Source organism: Podarcis bocagei (assembly GCF_964188305.1).
Source record: "Podarcis bocagei genome assembly, chromosome: 2".
Lineage (NCBI taxonomy): Eukaryota > Metazoa > Chordata > Lepidosauria > Squamata > Lacertidae > Podarcis > Podarcis bocagei.
Window position 1 is genome coordinate 935,722 of NC_138126.1, and position 19,294 is coordinate 955,015.

The 19,294-nt window shown below is 47.4% G+C and overlaps 1 protein-coding gene across 2 annotated transcripts in view; it reads left to right on the forward strand.

Moving 5' to 3' along the window:
* Positions 1 to 19,079, forward strand: part of LOC308580471 (uncharacterized protein) — a 59,394-nt gene extending 40,315 nt beyond the window's left edge. Inside the window, exons 2-4 of one of the 2 annotated variants that reach the window (XM_081182163.1) lie at positions 15,129 to 16,764; positions 16,849 to 16,910; positions 17,369 to 19,079. In XM_081182163.1, the coding sequence (XP_081038289.1) occupies positions 15,206 to 16,764; positions 16,849 to 16,864 (1,575 nt within the window). In that variant the 5' untranslated portion in view covers positions 15,129 to 15,205 and the 3' untranslated portion in view covers positions 16,865 to 16,910; positions 17,369 to 19,079. Of the gene's footprint in view, positions 1 to 15,128; positions 16,765 to 16,848 lie in introns of both variants that reach the window. The other variant, XM_081182162.1, reaches the window with a different exon arrangement.
* The last annotated feature ends 215 nt before the right edge of the window (positions 19,080 to 19,294 follow it).

A 19,294-nucleotide genomic window follows, 5' to 3' on the forward strand; every position in this document is an offset into this window, starting at 1 on the left:
AAGGCCCTCTGCCTGGTACCCTGTAAATGTGAGGGAACTGCCAGAAGACCCTCGGAAGTGGACCTCCGTGATGATGGGGGGATATTTTCTTTTCCTTGTGTTAGATGGATGTTGAAACAAGGTGTGATTGACATGGGCATGTCTGGATCACAGGGCTAGATTCCCAGCATCCGCAGGGCTAGACTCCAGCAAAGTTGGAAAGCTCCGCCAGGGATGCTGCTTCTGTCTTCTCCGGCCAACACAGCCTCCTGCCCTGCCCTGGCACCTGGCTGGAGAAGCCCAACTGGGGCTATTGGGACGACAACTGGGACAGGTAAAGCCAAACATCTTCAGGCCTCTTTGCAGGCGGGCCAAAATCACTCATTTCCCCCCAAAATATAGTCCGGCCCCCAACAAGGTCTGAGGGACAGTGGACTGGCCCCCTGCTGAAAAAGTCTGCTGACCCCTGATCTAGAAGATCTAGTAGATCCATTGTTGTAACCATATCAAAAAAGTATTTGGTATTTTGCCTTCTTTTGAGATACTTTCCCTTAGTTTTCTGTCATAGTCCAGTGATACTACTCCATTACATTCACCCGTAATAATTATATTTCTGTCATAAACCTCAGACATACTTTCCTCCAATAGTTGGAAGAAATCTCATGCGAAGAGGGGCTCTGAATCTGAAAGTCCCAGTCCCAAATCTTAATCCTGCCACCCTAAGATATTATAAGCAAGCCCCACATTCCTCTTTCCACCTGCAATAGGGAGGTTAGAACAACACTTAATACCCTGCAGGGATCATAAGAGCCACAGTTGCTTTTCATTCACAAACGCTGTGTGAAATATCACTAGTGAACAGAATAATTTAAACAAATAAACCAACAACAGTATTAAAATTGCAGGGAGAGAGAGAAAAACTGGGTTTGAAATGACCCAACCACAAGATGAGAAGTCTCCCTCCTAAAGGAGGGAAGGGGGAGGCATTGGGGGGGGGCTTTTGAAGTCTCCCTGCTGGCGAGGGAATCCCAGAGCAAGGGAATCCCTCCCTGCCTCATCTCCAGCAGGAAGGGGGGATTTCCAGACTGGGACCCTTCACTCTTAGGGGGAGGTGCTGGGGCCTGGGCAGCTGGATGGATGGATGGACATCAGCCTGCAGAAATGCTCCCCCCCCTTCCTCTCCCAGGACTGTGGTGGTCTTGCATGTGAGTGACAAGGCCGCACTCAAGGACACCTCTCCATCCAGGGGGGGGGGGCTGGTGTTTGCAGCTGGGCTGGGCTGTCAGGGGGCGAAGCCCTTGCTCTGCCTGCAGAAGGACCCCGGCGGAGGGCTTGGCCTGCAGAAGGAGGCCCAGAAGGAGACCCTCCCCCCCCGGCCTCCACTGGCCCAGTTGGGGGGGGCGGGGGCCGGGTCCCCATGGAGCCCCCAGAGCAGGAGGCCAGAGGCAGCGCCGCCCCCTCGCCTTCCCCTCCGGACACAGGGAGGGGCTGCTCTGCGGACGTAGCTCTAGGGACACGCGCGTCGGGAAAGGCGCCGGAAGTGGCGCTGGGAAACGCGCCGGAAGTGGCCAGACAGGGAAAGGAGGAGGAGGGGCGTCGCTGAAGAGCCCCCCTCCCCCCGCCGCCCCCCCCCCCGCCGCCCTTTCTCTTGCAGAGAAGGAGAGCGGACTAATCCGGAGCCAGGGAGGCGGAGGACCAAGAGGTAAAGGGGGGGGGAGAGAAGGGGGGGAATAGAGGGGGGGATAAGGGGGGAGGAGGACGAAGAGACCCCCCCGAAGGAGAGCGCCCTCCCTCCCTGGGGCCCGTCGACAGGGGCCCCGATCCAGGCCCCGACCCAGGGGGGGGGAAGGGGGGACCCCAGACCTGCAAGGTCTCCTGGGCAGCAGCAGCAGCAGCCCCGCCAGACTCCCCTTCCTCCTTCCTGGGGGGCCGAGAGAGGCTCAGCTGCCCTGGCGGGAAGGGGAAGGAGGACCCCGAGCAGGGCTGGGGGCGGGGCTGAGGCCCCCCATTCTCCCTGGGGGCGCCTGGCTGGGGAAAGGGAGAGAGGGAGTCCAGGGAAGGGTTAAAGGAAGGGGAGGAGCCTCGACAGAGACCCCGCCCCTTCCAGCACCCCTGACCCCCCTTCTCCCCCCCTTCCCAAATGACACTACCAGGTTATCTGCATTCACTAGGACTCATCTCCATACTTTGGATTGTCCTGAATACCACCAATTATAGCCTAGCCCAAACCCAAAAGTCCTGCTAGGATGCATCTTGGCTTCCCTGCAGATGAAACTGAGTGTGTGAGGATGGATAATATTTTCATTTATCCGTTTCAGACCCCTAAGTAGTAGCAGCTGGCAGGACATTCTCCTGTTCGCCTCTGTATAGTTCCAGCCTTATTTCAGACGTCGTGGTAGATTGCAATCAGGGTGGGTTTGATATAAATCAAATAGATTTCAATCACAATTTACAATAAATCACTAGTCAGTATGATTCTATTTAAATCCAAAATTTCTGATTTGGTTACACTATTAGAAATACATAGACAGATAATTATGAAATCATTCTGAGGTTTAATAAGTTAACTGTCTATATTTGGACAACATTTCTGCTGTAATTTATTGGAAGGAGAAAAATAATCATTTTCTTAATTACAACTTAAACAATTTATTTAACTAAAACAATAATATTATAGCATGTTGGTAAAAATATTTTTTTATATCAAAAACAACAACCAAGCAGACTGAGTTTTAGCACACATGAAAAACTCGGAACTTAAGCATTTCACCACCTCCACTACCAGCCACCCCTTTGGATTGGCTTCTGCATTCAGGTGCCTATTCTGTACAGTTAAGTGTTAGTGCGGTTGTTGGAACCCAGTGGGATTGGGAAGAGGTTGCCAGCCCTGAAGAGCCTTCAGCGCTTGCCTCAAGTCTGACTTGCACAATTATTACACAAAGACCCCAAGATGTGTGGAGTATTCTGCTCACAAGGTTGCACTTTCATTTTTACTGCTTCACACTTAGCTACTTTTGCAGATCTCTTCCACTGCAAACCATCTGTTCATTGAACCTCTTCGAACTTAGAATTTTAAGGGGTTGATTCTGTAGAATCGTAGAGTTGGAAGAGACCACAAGGGCCATCAAGTCCAACCCCCTGCCAAGCAGGAAACACCATCAGAGCACTCCTGACATATGGTTGTCAAGCCTCTGCTTAAAGACCTCCAAAGGAGACTCCACCACACTCCTTGGCAGCAAATTCCACTGTCAAACAGCTCTTACTGTCAGGAATTTCTTCCTAATGTTTAGGTGGAATCTTCTTTCTTGTAGTTTGGATCCATTGCTCCGTGTCCGCTTCTCTGGAGCAGCAGAAAACAACCTTTCTCCCTCCTCTATGTGACATCCTTTTATATATTTGAACATGGCTATCATATCACCCCTTAACCTCCTCTTCTCCAGGCTAAACATGCCCAGCTCCCTTAGCCGTTCCTCATAAGGCATCGTTTCCAGGCCTTTGACCATTTTGGTTGCCCTCCTCTGGACACGTTCCAGTTTGTCAGTGTCCTTCTTGAATTGTGGTGCCCAGAACTGGACACAGTACTCCAGGTGAGGTCTGACCAGAGCAGAATACAGTGGCACTATTACTTCCCTTGATCTAGATGCTATACTCCTATTGATGCAGCCCAGAATTGCATTGGCTTTTTTAGCTGCCGCGTCACACTGTTGGCTCATGTCAAGTTTGTGGTCAACCAAGACTCCTAGATCCTTTTCACATGTACTGCTCTCAAGCCAAAACCTAGGTCTCCCCCAACAAACGTTTGAGACTAGCTCCCCTAAATCTAAAAGATGGATTAAACTGCGCGCGCCTCTGGGCGCGTGCCGCTGCCCTGCTAGCTCTGATAAGCTCCTCCCACAGCTAATCCCCTGCCTCAACAGAAACCCTGCCTCCTCTGACCTTTGAACAGGGAGAGAAGCTAATCAGCCACAAAGAAACACACAAGAAAACCCTTTTGCTCCTCCTTCAGCTGCTGCCCTGCAAGCTGTGTATATAAATTTGCAAAGGAACAATGGGATTAAGGTTTCCCCTCAACTCTGTATGTTTATTTTATAACATTTTTCCTGTGAAGAAAAGGCATGCAATCTCTGCAGACACAAATTCACACTTTTGAGAATGGCAAAAACAAGCATCTGTGACAATATCTCCTCATTAGAAAAACCTCCCCAAATTATCTTACAGAATTCCCCCACCTCCCGCAGAAGCCGCGCGCTCCTTAAAGGGTGTGCAGCTCCTGTGGGCTTTTGCGGGAGGTGGGGAATACTCCCAGAGCTTGTCGGGGCTGGCGGGGGAAGCCCGGGATGAAGGCTCCTCCAGTTGCTGGACTTTGTCTTTTAAAAGGGCAATCAACATGCAATTGCTGCAGGTAAAGCTGCCTGCAACCTTTGGCAAGATGGCAAACATTGCGCAGGAATCGCAGGCGACTGCAGCTGTTCCCTCCCCTTCCATCTTGAGATCGTGTCGTTGGGGGTGGCTACAGAGGTCCTCCATCATAAAAAGCTTGAAGACAGGACAAATAACTTCCCCCCCACACACAAAAAAACCTAGGTCTCCCCCAACAAACGTTTGAGACTAGCTCCCCTAAATCTAAAAGATGGGTATAACTGCGCGCGCCGCTAGGCGTGCGCCGCTGCCCTACAAACTCTGATAAGCTCCTCCCACAGCTAATCCCCTGCCTCAACAGAAACCCTGCCCCCTCTGACCTTTACACAGGGAAAACAGCTAATCAGCCACAAAGAAACACACACACACAAGAAAACCCTTTTTGCTCCTTCTTCAACTGCTGCCCTACAAACTCTGATAAGCTCCTCCCACAGCTAATCCCCTGCCTCAACAGAAACCCTGCCCCCTCTGACCTTTACACAGGGAAAACAGCTAATCAGCCACAAAGAAACACACACACACACAAGAAAACCCTTTTTGCTCCTTCTTCAACTGCTGCCCTACAAACTCTGATAAGCTCCTCCCACAGCTAATCCCCTGCCTCAACAGAAACCCTGCCCCCTCTGACCTTTACACAGGGAAAACAGCTAATCAGCCACAAAGAAACACACACACACAAGAAAACCCTTTTTGCTCCTTCTTCAACTGCTGCCCTACAAACTCTCTAAATCTGGAGGTCCCCACAACTCCAATCTCCTCCTGACCCAAGTCCAGGTCCCAGAGGTCAATAAATCCCTGCATGAAGGGATCTATCCAACTTTCCTTCTCCAGTCCAAGCGGGGCTCCAATCCTCAAAATCTGACTTTCCCTAAATTCAATCATAAAAGGCATCAACTTATAGTCATCAAATTACATCTGTAAGGCTGGGGCTCTCTCCCTGTCCACTTGTGCTATTTTAGGTTCAACAACGACAACTTTCTCCCCCGCCTTCTCTACAATTTGCCATGTCAAAGTAGATCCCTGTATCGATTCCTGAATAGTTTCTGTATTAATGTTCGCTTTTTGTCCAAAATTAGTCACTTTTTGTCCCAAGTTATCAATTTTTATAGTCATCACTTCCGTCTTCTTATGGAGCTGTTCCAGTGAGTCATTTATCTTACATAATGCAACCACTAAGGCTTCTTCTGTCAACATTCTTAACAATCCAAGGTCAGTCCCAGATTCTCACAGTTTTTTATCTTGCAGCTGGAGATCCCCCCAGCTCAACTCATGTAACAATTTCAAAAGCTTCTTCTAGAGGGAAACAATTTCGATTTGTATCAATCCTTTTAAGCACAGTTCAAACAATAAAGATAGTTTCAATTTTCAGTTACTTTTACTCCTTTTTAAACGCAGAGGGAGACAATGGAAACAATGTATTTCTCTTATTTAACTAGCTGTCAACGAACGATCTATTCAGATTCAATGGGCAATTCCAAAACGTCGGTCTTACTAGCAGACCGTTTCCAGGTTCAGAGCGGTGGTAATTTGACTTTCTTCACTCTCTCCTGCAGGCTTACACGATCCAAAATTTCCCCCCTCTTCTCCTGCTTCCAAGGGGGGTTTAGTGATTTTAACCGATGGAAGTTTAATCCTTTACGGAAGGCTTTCCAAGACTTGCAGCCTCTATGCTTCAGTCTATTTACAAAAAGGGGAGGCGGACTTCCTTTTTGAAACCTCCCCGTTTCGGTGCCAAATTAAGACGTTTAAAGATCCAATTTTTCGTTCTACTCACGGGTAATTGTTTTAGAATCAAATTGTCCACAGGAAAAAGTCAGCGCTCTCCAGCAATAGCAATGCGGCTTCACTCCGTGAAAGAAGCAGTCAATTTGAAGCACCGCGCCACTCACCCGTCGCTCCAGATCCCCGAAAACAGGTTTCCCCGTGAGTAGAGGAGGTGCAAAAGGTGCCAGCCGAATCCCACGTTCACAGGCTTCTCCCGCCTGTGATATTTAGTGGGTCTCCGCCTTCGCTGTGGCGGCCAGACCCAGATTTCCACAAAGCAAGTTCCTCCCGATCAGAGGAATTCAGCCATTACTGGAGGCGCTAACCCTTAGTGTATCAAAGTGCGCCAACGGACATTTTCAAAAATCTAACAATTGTTAATAAAGCCACTGAACTTATTTGAAAATCACCTGTAATCCTGATTACTGAGTGGAATAACTTACCTTTGGTATTTTTAAATCTTAACTAAATGACGTAAAAAAGTGTTGGAACACTTTTACATTTCACATAATTTTTAGATGGTCGTGCTAAAAACACACCTACTCTCTTCAAACGCCAACGGCTAACTGGCGGCCAGCGCAGTCGCAACTCTTCTACTCACACATGCATAGGCACATTTGGGTGATGTCGCGACACGAATATCATCTCTTGATATTGAAATATTATTGGTGTGTCAATGTCCCCCTTGCGTCAATGTGCCCCACCTCCCCCATTCCGCATTTTCAGAGGAGGGGGGGGAAAGGGGAAAGTGTGTCCCCCCAGATAAGACTCCCATCCTCCCTGGCCATGGGCCATCCTTGCTTGGGCAGGTGGTACTTTGAGTCCAACCACAACTGGAGGACCAGAGATTTGCGGAAATAAATCTTTGGGTCCAGGCAGCGCTTCCTCGGCGTAGGCTCTGCTGACCTGGCCAAAGAAATGCAGAGTAGCAGCGGTCCTGCTTCCGTGTGAGATAAAGGGATAAATCAAGTCCAGAGACAGTCCTTTCTTATCTCCAGTAGCTTTATTTACAGAATAATAAATCCATCAGACACCATCGGAAACTTCGGCCATTTCTCTCTGCTTTCCAAAAGCACACTCACAGCAGCTTCTAAGCTGAGCTGCTTCTCTGTCCGTTGCAGAGACAGATCTGAAGAGCGTCAGAACAACATCCTGTGACGCACTTCTCTGCATCGAGCTCCTCCCAGCTCCTCCCAGATCCAGATACAGGACACCACGGAGTTTTAACCTTGTCAGTTCCAAACTCCACACCCCCTCTTGTCCTGCATCTGGAGACAATAGCCAACAATGCTTTCCCCATACACAGACCCTCACAGAACTCCTCATGCTTCTGGAAGGTTAAGGTTTTGTGAAACCATCAGCGAGGTTCTTGGTTGAGGGACAGTATTTCAGAGCAACTAGCCCCTCACGAACGCTCTGACATACATTCCGGAAACGTATGTCCAAATGTTTGGTCCTCGCCTTGAATTGCCCCGTCTCAGCCAATTTGAGGCAAGGTTGATTGTCTTCATGCACCACAACGGGCAGACAATTCTCTCCACAGATTTCTTCGACCAAACACACATAGAACTCCAGCTCTCTGCAAACCTCTGATAGCGCACTGAACTCAGCTTCAGTAGATGAAAGCGCTATGAGACTTTGCTTCCGGGACCTCCACCCCACTATTGAGACCCCAAACTTCACCACTAAGCCTGACACTGATTTGCGGTCCTCAAGATTAGCCCAATCCGAATCCACAAAGCAAGTCAGTTTGACTTCTCCTTGTGCTGGCAACCTAAGACAGAAGTCTTTGGTTTCCTGCAAATACCTCAGAACTCTCTTGATGCCATTCCAGGCTTGTATGCTAGGACTTGAAGCCTCTCTACTGAGCAGATTGACAGCAAATGCTATGTCTGGTCTGCTCCACTGAGACAAGTACAACAAACTCCCTAGGGCTGACTGAAACACTTCAGTATTTTCGAACTCAGCGCGTTCTACTTGCTGGCTGTTCTTCACAAAACTAGTCTCCATAGGACTTCTCACTCCTGCACAATCACTCATCCTGAACTTCTCAAGCAACTGTTCAATCTTACCTTTCTGGCAAAGCAAGAAGCTTCCATCCTCAGTCCTCGCTATCTGGACGCCTAGGTAAGACTTGACATCTCCAAGCTGCTTCGGCTTGAACCGTTTTCTAAGCTCTTTAGCAAACTTCTCCACCTGTTCACCTGTTTGTGCCACGATCAACAAATCATCAACAAACACCTGCACCACTTGCTGTTTCAAGCCTGAATCTCTAATGCAAAGACAACTGTCTGCAAGAGATCTCTTAAAACCTAGCTTTTCTAAGGCTTCATGTAGACACATCTTCCAATTCCTGGCAGATTGGCGTAATCCATAGATGGATTTGTGCAACCGCCACACGACGCCTGGCTCACTGACTTCAAACCCTGGAGGAGGAAGCATGTACAACTCCTCCTGGTGACCTGAGTTCAGGTAGGCGACATCTATATCAAAATGGTTCACCTTCCAACCTCTCTGTGCTGCTATCGCTAAAAGCGTTCTCAGAGTCTCTGCTCTCCAGGTCGGCGAATAGACCTCTGTGAAGTGGACACCCTTTTTCTGTGTGAATCCTCGGGCCACTAATCTCGCTTTATACTGTGGTTCTCCCGCTTCTGTGGGTTTAAGTCAGTAAACCCATCTGCAGCTAACAGCTCGCTGGTTAGCCGGTATCTGTGTGAGTGAGAAAAACACCAAGAGACTCCATTGAGTTCATCTCCTTCTGCATCACCTCATGCCATTTGCTAGCTTCTTCCTGAGGCAACTTCTGAACATCCTCAAAGGATTCAGGTTCACACCTAGCCACACCAACCCAAACACTAGTGGCTTCATACCTTTCAGGTGGCTTACCCTTGGTTGACCTTGCTGACCTCAGCGTGAACTCTGGAACTGCGCCTGATTCACCTGGATCAGCCCTACTATCCCCTGTGTCAGAAACCTCCTCCTCTGACCTGCTGCGCCATTTCGGGCGTACAGCTGGTTCTGCTGGTGAGGATGGCTCACTCCTTGGCTCAGACTTGACAGAAACCTGTGGAGGGGTCCTGGGACTCCCTTTTGGAGAGATACGGAGCCTCTCCCTTGGAGAACCCGACTCTGGACTCTGTGGCTGTGGACCATGCACCTCAGCAACAGGTTCAGCCTCGTCCTCCTCCTCCTCATCTGAGTCTGACAGAACATCCGGGTTCCCGTGAAGACGTTTCCACCCACTCTGCTCGCAAAACTCAGCACTGCCACTAATGAGCAGCTTAGACTGGTTGCCAGTAGGGTATGCGAAACGCCACGCCTTTGAACCCGGCTCATAGCCTACAAAGATCATCTTCCTAGACCTTGGCTCACCCTTTCTGCGCATGGCCTTTGGAATGAGAACCCAAGCCTGACATCCAAAAACGTGGAAGTAGTGCACCTTCGGCTTCTTCTGATGCAACAAGAAAAACGGTGTGTTGCCTACACTGGAATTGTACACCCGATTCTGCAGAAAGCATGCTGTCTTATAACTTTCAGCCCAAAAGCGCTGTGGCAACCCTGAATCTGCCAGCATTGCGTTTGCAGATTCCTGTAGTGTGCGAAATTTTCTCTCTGCAACCCCATTCTGTTGCGGAGAGCAGGGGGCCGTCAATCGATGACTGATACCTTTCTGCCTGAAAAACGATTGCAGCGCAGAACCTGTGAACTCCCCCCCCCCGCGATCAGATTGAAAGGAAATCACCCTGGTAGAGAACCGGAGCTCTACCGCTGTGATCCAATCTCTGATCAGTGCAGCTGCTTCTGACTTCTGTCTCAGTGAGAAAAACCAAGTATGTCTAGAAAAATCGTCAATCAGAACCAGAATCCATTTAGACCCAGCTAAAGAAGGTGTTGGCATGGGACCTGATAAATCTGCATGCACCAACTCAAAGGGTTTGCTGGTTCTCCTCTCTGACCTGGGGTAGGTGCATGTTGTGACCTTCGATTGCTTACAGGCTTGACAATCTAGGTATCTGCCTGCCACATGCCTTGAACCTACACCCAACTGTGTTCTCTGCGGCTTTTCTCACAAGCGACCACCCCGCGTGTCCAAATTTCCTGTGCCACATGTGAATACAATCATTGTGTGGTGGGATGTTTGCACACTGCACTTGTGCATCTTCAATGGACTCTCCACTAGCCCCATTTTCCACCAGTCCCATTTTTCCACCAACCCCATTTTCAATAGGCATCTCCACCAGAAAGAGCCTGTCTTTCCTCTCAACACTGTAGATCTTCTTCCCATCCCTGTAAAAGGAACACAAATTGTTAGAGAACAAAACATCGAATCCAATAGCCATTAATGCTGACACACTCAAAAGAGAGTGGGCAAGCTCTGGAACAAAAAAAGCTTGCACCTCACTGTCAGAGCTGCTCCCCGATCCTAGCTCACAGAGGATCACGCTAGCCAGCGATCATTAAGTAAAAGTCTTTATTGAGTTACAGTTTCCATTCTCAAGCTGCTGTGTGCAACTCTACGTCTTATGGTTAGATCGGCGAAGCTCCGTCTGAGTCTCCGCCCCTTGTGCACCAACTTAATATCCTAGCCCTGCTCCACCTTTTCCGCCTGACTGTTCTCCTCTGGGTCCCTCTGCCCCCCGGGGTCTCTTCCCTCCGGGATTCCTCTGACGCCGACCCCCCGGACCCTCCTGTCTCCTTGCGCCGGGCTTTAGGACCTGGCTCCCTCTCCGGGCTACCTACTGCGTCACTTTCCTGTGCATTTGAACTTGGCGCGCGCGCCCAACCTTCCACTTTCCGTCTGACCGTTTCTTCGCTCCCCGATGGAGGTGTGGCCACTCCTGACTCGTGCCCTCCCTCCTGTTGTGAGCTGCCAGCGCTTGATCCCTGGCGCCCTTCCTCTTCCCTGCTCTCTGGCGGTGACGCTGGTCCCGATTTCCAACTGCTCCCCTCTGAGTCCCCTCTGGCTCTATCTTCCTGGGGTGTCCCCCTAGGCTCCCCCCTTGCCCTGGCCACTGGTGCTCCTTTCTGTGAATCTTCTGATTCACTGGAAAGACTCGGAGATCTCGGGTCGTCGTCATCACTCATCTTTTCTTCTGCCTCCTCCCCCTCGCTCTCTGTTTCCTCCCTTGCCCTTGCCTCTGCTCCTGAACCCCTGACACTCACAATCTAGAAAAGAACAATATAAAGACCCAGATTCAGTCAGTGGTCTCCGAGACCCATCCGCTAAGTGAACATAACGTTCAGTTTTAACTGTCTTGCAGTTTCTCAGGAGCTCCCGTGAATTCACGAGATTGTGAGTAGCACCTGAGTCCACCACGAAAGATAAAGTGCCTCTCTGGCTGTCTTCCAAAGTTGCCATGGGGCTGCTCGCACCCACACCGGGGCTTCTGCAAGTGTCCTTCCTGGTTGCCATGGTTGCAGCCTCCCCTCGACTGAGACTTTTGTCTTTTCCCAGAGACACCATCGCAGCTGTGAGGTGAAAAGACGCCTTGTCTTTGTTTTTCTCCTGGCCTGCAGCTTTCCCACGTCTGGCTCTGGGAACTTGCTTTGTTGACGTTCCACGCCGGCCGGTGTCCTTGGCACCATCCTGCGCCTCTAGTGGACAATTGCGGACCAAGTGTGTGTTGCTGCCACACCGATAGCATCTCTTGGAAACAAAGGCTCTCACACAGTCCTCACCACTCCTGGCTGCTGCCCCCCCACTCCTTCTTGGGGTGCAGCCTGCGCCCTCTTTCACAGCCCTCTGCCGCTTTGATTCTACGTCAATCAAGTGTCCGCTAATATATTCGATCGTAAGATCCTGCGATGGCATCGTTTCCATCGTTAGAACCAAGTTCTCATAACTCCTGTCCAAAGAGCTTAAAAGCGTATAAGCTTTAAGTTCATCTGGGAAGGGCACATTGAGCTGACGCAGCTTACTGAAGATAGTCATCATCTGAGCAATGCGATCCCTTATCGGTTCCCCTTGGGACAGCCTCTTCTCAAACACAGAACGTATCACTTGGATCTTTGCCCCAGCTGTGGTCCTCTGATGTATTCTAGTCAGAGCAGACCAAATCTGATGACAGGTACGTAAGCCATCAATTATGAGGGAGCTGCGACGCTTCAATCGCCATCACCACATGGGACATGGCCTTCTTATCTTTCTTTGCCGCCGCTGCAGCCCTCCACATCTGCAGCTGCTGCATTGGGCCCGGCCACGACTGGATCGGCCTGCGTGCATTCCCACATCTGCTTTCCTTCCAGCCAATAATACATGTGTTTGGACCAGTCTTCCCAATTGGCTCCATTTAATCTTTCAAAGGGGATATTGAAGCTCTCATGGCCCTGCTGTGCCTGAGCAGCAGCCATCTCCTCCCCCCGGGGCTTCAAACGTACTCACTCTGCCAGCGAGCTGGTCCTCCGAAGCAGCCGTCTCTCTTGGCTCTTGGCTCCGATCACCAGCATTCCTCACTTCCCTTCCTGGCAGGAGATCACAGCAACTCAAAGCTGGCAGTCTTCCTCCCTTCTCACACTTGTCAGGAAACACGGAACTTCCATAACCTTTGCGGAAATAAATCTTTGGGTCCAGGCAGCGCTTCCTCGGCGTAGGCTCTGCTGACCTGGCCAAAGAAATGCAGAGTAGCAGCGGTCCTGCTTCCGTGTGAGATAAAGGGATAAATCAAGTCCAAAGACAGTCCGTTCTTATCTCCAGTAGCTTTATTTACAGAGTAATAAATCCATCAGACACCATCGGAAACTTCGGCCGTTTCTCTGTGCTTTCCAAAAGCACACTCACAGCAGCTTCTAAGCTGAGCTGCTTCTCTGTCCGTTGCAGAGACAGATCTGAAGAGCGTCAGAACAACATCCTGTGATGCACTTCTCTGCATCCAGCTCCTCCCAGATCCAGATACAGGACACCACGGAGTTTTAACCTTGTCAGTTCCAAACTCCACAAGAGATGCCTCAACTCAGCACAGAAGGTTCCTCTAGGGCGCAGTGTTACTTGGGAGTTGGTGGAACTGGATCTTAAGGGTTCTTGAGACATTTCCAAGGGATTATGATTGGTATCCAGACCCTAACACTATAAAGCCAAGGTGTCCACACTGAGCAGTTTATCAACCCTGCTGGCCGCTGGGGAAGACCTTCTGAAGGAAGTGGTTTGCCCCCAATGTTAATTCCTTCCTTCCTCCGCTGCTGCTGCCCACACTAAAGGAATGTCTGGATGAAATCCCAGGGATGTCTGGCTCCTATTACAAAGAGATCCAGTTGATATTCTAGAATAAAGTGTGGCTAAGATTCTGAGTCACAATCATGGCTGAGAAATACAGCCAGGGAATATGAAACTGATTTGAAGATTGGTTTCTTCTTTACACATTATTATTATTATTATTATTATTATTATTATTATTATTATTATTATTATTATTATTATTATTATTATATTACATTCAGGAGGACACACCACGGGTTTCCTTCTTCTTTCTTTTCTTTCCAACAATCATAATTATAATTATAATTATAATTTATTATTTATACCCCGCCCATCTGGCTGGGCCTCCCCAGCCACTCTGGGTGGCTTCCATAGAAACCAAAAATACAGTAAAATATCACACGTTAAAAACTTCCCTGAACAGGGCTGCCTTAAGATGTCTTCTGAATGTCAGGTAGATGTTTATCGCTTTGACATCTGCTGGAAGGGCGTTCCACAGGGCGGGCGCCACTACCGAGAAGGCCCTCTGCCTGGTTCCCTGTAGCTTTGCTTCTCGCAATGAGGGAACCGCCAGAAGGCCCTCGGCGCTGGACCTCAGCGTCCGGGCAGAATGATGGGGGTGGAGACGTTCCTTCAGGTATACTGGACCGAGGCCGTTTAGGGCTTTAAAGGTCAGCACCAACACTTTGAATTGTGCTCGGAAACGTACTGGGAGCCAATGTAGGTCTTTCAAGACCGGTGTTATATGGTATTGGCGGCCGCTGCCAGTCACCAGTCTAGCTGCCGCATTCTGGATTAGTTGTAGTTTCCGAGTCACCTTCAAAGGTAGCCCCACGTAGAGCGCATTGCAGTAGTCCAAGCGGGAGATAACCAGAGCATGCACCACTCTGGCCAGTGTTATTCACCTTTAATACTCACCTATTTCAGTGTAACACATATTTTTATCTTGTGATATTCAGATGAAGAGAGGTATAACAATTTAATAAATAATTCCCAGTTGGAGCAGAGCTAGAATATCCGGAAGCCCTTGGCCACCCAGGGCAAAGGAGGAAGAACAGTGAGAGAGGCCTGGACAGGGAATCTCTGCTAAGACAAGCCAGTGTCAGGAGGCGGGTGCGAGACTCGGTGGCATATAATTATTATAAATCATAATTGGGGTGGGTGTCTCAATCTGGCCTTCCCAGCAGTCAGGCTCCAGCTGCTTTCCTTCTGCATCTCGAGCTCTCTCCATTCAAGAATGCAAGGCTGAGAGATGGAGGTCCCACCCCAAGAACATTCTCCAACTGAGCACTCCTTCAACCGACCACAAGCACCAAGCCTTGTCACTAGACTTATATATGGGTCTCCCAAAATGGTCAGTATGGACCTCCTGAGGCCAAAGGGACTGTGCAGGTGATGAATAAAGATCTAGAGGTCGAAGGGGACAAAATGTGGCCCAAGGGGTGGAGGATTATAGTGCAGCGGATGAAGAACTTCATGATGAACTTAGGACCCTGATGAATATTGGCCAGGTTCATGGAACATAGAGCAGCTCCCTTTCCTGTGATAAACCATTTTTTATCAAACGTAAAGCCCACAGTTAAACTGTATAATGCTGCTTCATTAATGCTTAATTAAAGGTTAGGAAAGGCTGATGATGCATTACCATTATTTAACATTATTTCATCTGTCTTTCCGAAAAATTTCATATGGAGGACAGGAAAGAATGTACGAGATGTCAAAATAAGAGCAGGTGCTAATTGATGTGTGTAATATTCCTTTGTTCTCTTCCTAGGTTTCCTTTCCCCCCGCTCCTCCCTGTTGAAAGAAGACAATGGAGAAGGCAGTCAAAATTCTGGAGGGCCATGTCCAATGGGAATAACAAAGAAACCATATAAATTCATGGATTGTGAAAAGAGAGAGGAGAAACAATTTGAAAGTATGGAGTGTGGGAAGAGTTTCACTGACAGTGGAACACTTGGAAAACATCAATGGACTCACACAGGGGAGAAACCATTTAAATGCATGGAGTGTGGAAAGAGCTTCAGTCAGAGTGGACACCTTAGAATTCATCAACGGAGTCACACGGGGGAGAAACCATTTAAATGCATGGAGTGTGGAAAGAGCTTCAGTCAGAGTGGAGACCTTAGAATTCATCAACGGAGTCACACTGGGGAGAAACCATTTCAATGCATGGAATGTGGAAAGAGCTTCACTGAGAATGGAAAACTTAGAATTCATCAACGGACTCACACGGGGGAGAAACCATTTGAATGCATGGAATGTGGAAAGAGTTTCACTCAGAGTGGATACCTTAGAATTCATCAACGGACTCACACGGGGGAGAAACCATTTAAATGCATGGAGTGTGGAAAGAGCTTCACTGAGTGTGGAAAACTTAGAATTCATCAACGGAGTCACACGGGGGAGAAACCATTTGAATGCATGGAGTGTGGAAAGAGCTTCAGTCAGAGTGGACACCTTAGAATTCATCAACGGAGTCACACAGGGGAGAAACCATTTGAATGCATGGAGTGTGGAAAGAGCTTCAGTCAGAGTGGACACCTTAGAATTCATCAACGGAGTCACACTGGGGAGAAACCATTTAAATGCATGGAGTGTGGGAAGAGCTTCAGTGAGAGTGGACACCTTAGAATTCATCAACGGAGTCACACAGGGGAGAAACGATTTAAATGCATGGAGTGTGGAAAGAGCTTCAGTGGGAGTGGACACCTTAGAATTCATCAACGGAGTCACACAGGGGAGAAACCATTTAAATGCATGGAGTGTGGAAAGAGCTTCAGTCGGAGTGGAGACCTTAGAATTCATCAACGGAGTCACACAGGGGAGAAATCATTTAAATGCATGGAGTGTGGAAAGAGCTTCAGTCAGAGTGGAAACCTTAGAATTCATCAACGGAGTCACACAGGGGAGAAATCATTTAAATGCATGGAGTGTGGAAAGAGCTTCAGTCAGAGTGGAAACCTTAGAATTCATCAACGGAGTCACACAGGGGAGAAACCATTTGAATGCATGGAATGTGGAAAGAGTTTCACTCAGAGTGGATACCTTAGAATTCATCAACGGACTCACACGGGGGAGAAGCCATTTAAATGCATGGAGTGTGGAAAGAGCTTCACTGAGAGTGGAAATCTTAGAATTCATCAACGGAGTCACACGGGGGACAAACCATTTGAATGCATGGAGTGTGGAAAGAGCTTCAGTCAGAGTGGACACCTTAGAATTCATCAACGGAGTCACACAGGGGAGAAACCATTTGAATGCATGGAGTGTGGAAAGAGCTTCAGTCAGAGTGGACACCTTAGAATTCATCAACGGAGTCACACAGGGGAGAAACCATTTAAATGCATGGAATGTGTAAAGAGCTTCACTACTAGTGGAAAGCTTAGAATTCATCAACGCACTCACAGGTGAGAAACCATTTAAATGCATGGAGTGTGGAAAGAGCTTCACTGAGAGTGGAACGCTTAGAAAGCATCAACGGACTCACACAGGGGAGAAACCATTTAAATGCATGGAGTTTGGAAAGAGCTTCAATAGAAGTGGACACCTTAGCAAACACCATTGAACTCACAGAGCGAAAACCACTTATATGGAGTGTAGATAGCTCTTCAATCCTTATGTTCTTACAAAACATCAATGAACTCACAAGGAGGAGAAGCTTTAAGAGTTGAAACCCAACAATCTACCAACAAACTGAAAAAGCAGAAATGATTTGAATGGAAGGAGTGTGGGAAGTTCTTCTATTACCTTATATGTATATAATTTTATATGCAATTTGTTTTTATATGGAATTTATTTACAAATTGCTACATACTTTCCAGATACACATTTATTTCATACTTGACTTCCTCTCCATGGTTTCACCATAGAATTTTTAAATTGCTGCATATTTCAGATATTTACACCTTACCTTTTCCACACTCTTCTCCAGCAAGTTTTCAACTATTGTTTTCCATTCAGCTCCTACTTGTGTTTGTACATGTTTACAAAAATTCTTTAAATATTCAACAAAAGGTTTCTACTCCTCCTTAATGTCTGTCTTGATCTCTTATTTTCATAGTTCAATTTGCCAATTTGACATATTCCATCACTTTTAACTGCCGCTCTCTTGATCAAGTGTAGCTATCTCTTGATTTTGCCATTTTTGTGCATAAAGTACTTTTGCTGCTGTCGTTCATCTGTCTTCATGGAACATTTAACCCAGTTATCCCTAAAAGAAATGGTTTCTTCAGGAGCATCACCCTAAGTAAAGTAATTTTCTCCCTAGTTATAATTCATCTGGTTGGCTGAAAGCCACAAAGATGTTTTCTTTTCCAACAAATCCTTATACATTTTCCAAACTCTCTATAAATTCTTCCTAATTACATAATTAATTACAAAAAAAAAATTGGTATTTTGCCTTCTTTTGAGATACCTTTCTACAGTGTTCTGTCTTAGTCCAGTGATACTACTCCATTAAAATCGCCCATAATAATTATATTTCCATCATAAACCTGAGACATACTTTCATCCAATCTTTCTTTTTCCTCATTAGGTGCGTCAGCTCCTACCAATAATATTTTTTTCTCCTTGCACCATCACTTTCACTGCAATAATTTTTCACCTCTAAAGATCTGTTTAGAGTCCAGTTTGGAATTCATATATATATATATATAGTACCACCCCTCTTTTCTTTGTTTTATATGAATTCCTGTCCTAGTCCTTTATTTACCAAGAATCATTTTTTGTTGTTGTTTCCTTGTGAAAATATGTGTAATTTTATATCATTTGGTTTTGTTGTTCAAACCATTCACATTCAATGAAAACAATTTTAAATCCATCATTGAATCCTTTAAACAGTTTTAAGTCCCCTTTCCCCTTATCAGCTATCTCCCTCCTCCAGCTCGTCTAGTTTGGATTTGATACCCCGCCTTTCACTCCCTTTAAGGAGTCTCAAAGCGGCTAACATTCTCCTTTCCCTTCCTCCCCCACAAGAAAAAAAAATTCCTTCCAGTAGCACCTTAAAGACCAACTAAGTTAGTTCGTGTGCATGCACACTTCTTCAGATACCTCAGAGATATCTGAAGAAGTGTGCATGCACACGAAAGCTCATACCAAGAACTAACTTAGTTGGTCTTTAAGGTGCTACTGGAAGGAATTTTTTTTGTTTTGACTATGGCAGACCAACACGGCTACCTATTTGTAACTCCCCCACAAGAAACCCTCTGTGAGGTGAGTGGGGCTGAGAGACTTCAGAGAAGTGTGACTGGCCCAAGGTCACCCAGCAGCTGCATGTGGAGGAGCGGAGACGCGAACCCGGTTCCCCAGATTACGAGACTCCCGTGCTTAACCACTACACCACACTGGCTCTCTGATGCATCCATCTCCCAGCTCTTTTTTAAAATATATTTTCTCTAGAATGCCTCTGCTTTTATTGGCCCTTGCCATCTTTGTTTCTTCCCTATGTACATAAAAAAATTCCCTTCCAGGAATTCGCAACTAAAGGGAATTGAATTCTTCTTGAGCGTATCAGCCAGAAACTTATAGCTGGTTCTTTTCTTCAGCAATTTTGAGCATTGTAATCAGTTTTTCTGGTAGTGTGTTTGGAGTTCTTCATCTTGAGTTTCATAAAATCAATCAAACTCCTGGTAGTTTATTTGCTTTTGCATAAGCTGATTTCACTCTGAAAGCAAGAATCTCCATCAAGTCATTTTTTTCTTTCTTTCTCCTCTTGTTTCTCCTTCTCTACTTTGGTTGAGGGTGTCTTCCTCGTCTGGCCCATAGTCAAGTTCTTGTTAACACCCAACATTTTTATAGCTTTCCACTTTAGGCAGAGTGCTCCGGTAACCCCAGAGCCTTGGGGGGGGGGGCTATACCCACACTCTCTCTCCCACCCCCATGGCACCTGTAGTAAAGTTAGTACTTTGGTCAAGCGGAGAGTGAGGCCTTGTGGGAAAC